Genomic DNA, 2,502 nt, shown 5'->3' with positions numbered 1-2,502 from the left:
TTCTGCAGATATGAGTCTGATATTGACCGCAGTATTGAGTTGTTGTTGTTGTGAGGATCTGATGTGTTTCTAGTGAACATTAAACCACATCACCAACTGAACCACACCACAGGATTGATTTAACTCTTAACACACAACCAAACAACTGAGATGAAGAAGATTACACTGGAATATTACAGCAAAGTCCCAGTCTTTATTTCACTCTCCATATTTGATCTGTTCAAGATCACAATAGTCGTTTGGATAACGAGGGAAATACTTGTTTGTCTACTAAAATACATATATTTGTGTACATGAGGAAATCAAAGAATATTGTGTATCTTGTTTAAATTAACTTCTTAATGTAATAGCATTGAGTTCTTATTTTTAGTTTTTGTTTTTGTTCCAATCTTTCTGTCAAGATAATTCGTTTATTATGATGTAAACATCCACAGCTTCATCCCAGCGAACAATTTCTCGTTCCGTTTTTTAGTGTTGTAATACTCGAGTACGGTCTCGAGACCATTTTTTGCTTACTCAGTCTCGTCTCAGATATTTTCCTTGTGCCCCGAATATGGTGGGAAACGTATAAAAAAGAAACGTATGTATGTGTGTGTGTATATATATATATATATATAAATTATATATGTTACAATATATTGTGTAAAGTTTGTTTCTGAAAATCGGTTCTTAATTTTCATTGATGACTGCAGTGTTATTAGGGGTTAAGAAAGTCATAATTATGATTTCAGGTGGTCTTAAATGTGGGACTGAAAGACAAGAATTGCGATGAAACTTCAAAAGGCTATCCATTGAATAAATCTGAGCGCTGCACGATTCAAAGTCATTTGCTGCTTTGTGTCCCATTCTGACAGCGCCTCCTGCTGGAAGACAAACACAGAGTTGTTCATGGTAATTTTTTTTCACAGTCTGTGATGTGATGGATCCAGAAGATAATGTTATAAAAATGTAAACAATTAAATAGTTTAAACAAAGGCAGTAAAATATGTGTATATGTTATTTAAATAATACTTGATTGATAATAATTGTTTAAATTAATATAATTGATTTATTCTTTGAAACTTTAATATTAATTCATGCAATTGCAATGCCTTGATTGAAGTTTGAACTCTCTGAATCTCTTCTGACAGTTTGTTTGTTTGTTTGTTTGTTTGTTTGTTTGTATGTTGGGGGTAAGGGTGCTAAAAGGCTCTTTATTGTTGTTAATTGTAGACTGTTAAAATACAGTATGTAATGAGTAAGATTTTGGAAGATTGTAAATTGTATGATGTAACTGTTTATAAGTTATTTATATATTGCTGTTATTAGTATCTAAATGCAACACCTTCAACTTTAATCAAATGTTGGCATCATGCCATAGGCCAATAAGTTTTGACTCCAGCTAAGCTCCCTAGTCTGAAAATATTATTCTGAGAAAAAGTTTGGTAGACAAGTGTGCCAGCTAGACTGCTCCTATAGCCAACAATCCCCACTCTACCCTTCGTCAATTTAATGGCTGAATATGATACTTGGGTGATGTTAAATGTAAGTAAATCATGAAAATCTGCTCTTGTTTTTGATCGGTCTCGACTCCTCAAAGACTAGGTCTTGTCTTGGACTTGGCATAGGCAGTCTCTTCCCCATCACTACCGTTTTTATTTATTTATTTATTTAGGAGAACATTCTGTGTTTGAGACTGTAACAATATTAACCTGTGGTGGCAGGATTAATTATAATAATATTTCTCCTCAGGTGTTTTATATGTATATATATACATATGTGTGTGTGTGTGTGTGTGTGTGTGTGTGTGTGTGTGTATTGTCTCAGTCGGTGCAGCAGATGGCGCTGTGAACCGCGCTGAACTCAAACTCAGATCCGTGCCAACATGGCGGCGGCCGCCGGAGCTCTTCTGCCCGGTGACGGGCTCGTGATCGCGGGTAAACTCTACTCGGGTGTCGCGCTCACTCTGGACAACTGCCTGCTGCCCCCCGAGAGCGTGCACTGCAGCCTCTCGCGCGCACACGGACTGTCCACGCGCACAGAGGAGCAGCTTCGGATCCGCGTGTGTGAGATGATCCAGAGCGCAGGAATCCTGCTCCGCTTGCCTCAGGTCCGCGCTGGACGAGCTTCTCTGTTCCCTAGCAACGATTTGTCCCCCTACTCTTGACAACAAACCTGCTCTAAACTAAGATGGTTAACTAGCTCTCAGCTTGACCAAACTAGTCTGGTTTGTTTGGAGAATGGTTTTGGGCTTTTGTAACGTAAGTCTGGTCTAGTTAAGATCAGTGTTGGGGGTAACGCTTTACAAGATACCTAATAATATGACTTTTTCCAAGTAACTAGTAAAGTAGCGCATTACTTTTTAATTGACCGTTACTTTTTCAAATAAGTAACGCCCGTTACTTTCCCCCTCATTTATTGATTAAAAGCTCTCCTGTCCCCATGTTGAGAGAAATTGTAAGATGTTACTTTAGTTCTAGAATAAATGTGAACATGCATTACTTCATCTCACTCACTAAAAAA

General features: G+C 37.7%; 1 protein-coding gene across 1 annotated transcript in view; it reads left to right on the top strand.

Annotated features, from left to right (window-relative positions):
- The window catches only part of LOC141337898 (NACHT, LRR and PYD domains-containing protein 3-like), a 28,405-nt gene extending 28,351 nt beyond the window's left edge, over window positions 1–54 (top strand). The window contains exon 12 of the mRNA XM_073843475.1: window positions 9–54. Coding sequence (XP_073699576.1) covers window positions 9–54 — 46 coding nt within the window. The remainder of the gene's footprint in view (window positions 1–8) is intronic.
- Window positions 55–2,502: the final 2,448 nt, after the last annotated feature.

The sequence above is a fragment of the Garra rufa genome, chromosome 7, assembly GCF_049309525.1.
Source record: "Garra rufa chromosome 7, GarRuf1.0, whole genome shotgun sequence".
In the NCBI taxonomy this organism is placed as follows: Eukaryota; Metazoa; Chordata; class Actinopteri; order Cypriniformes; family Cyprinidae; genus Garra; species Garra rufa.
The sequence above is the reverse complement of the archived record's forward strand: the minus strand, read 5'-3'. Positions and strand labels throughout refer to the sequence as shown.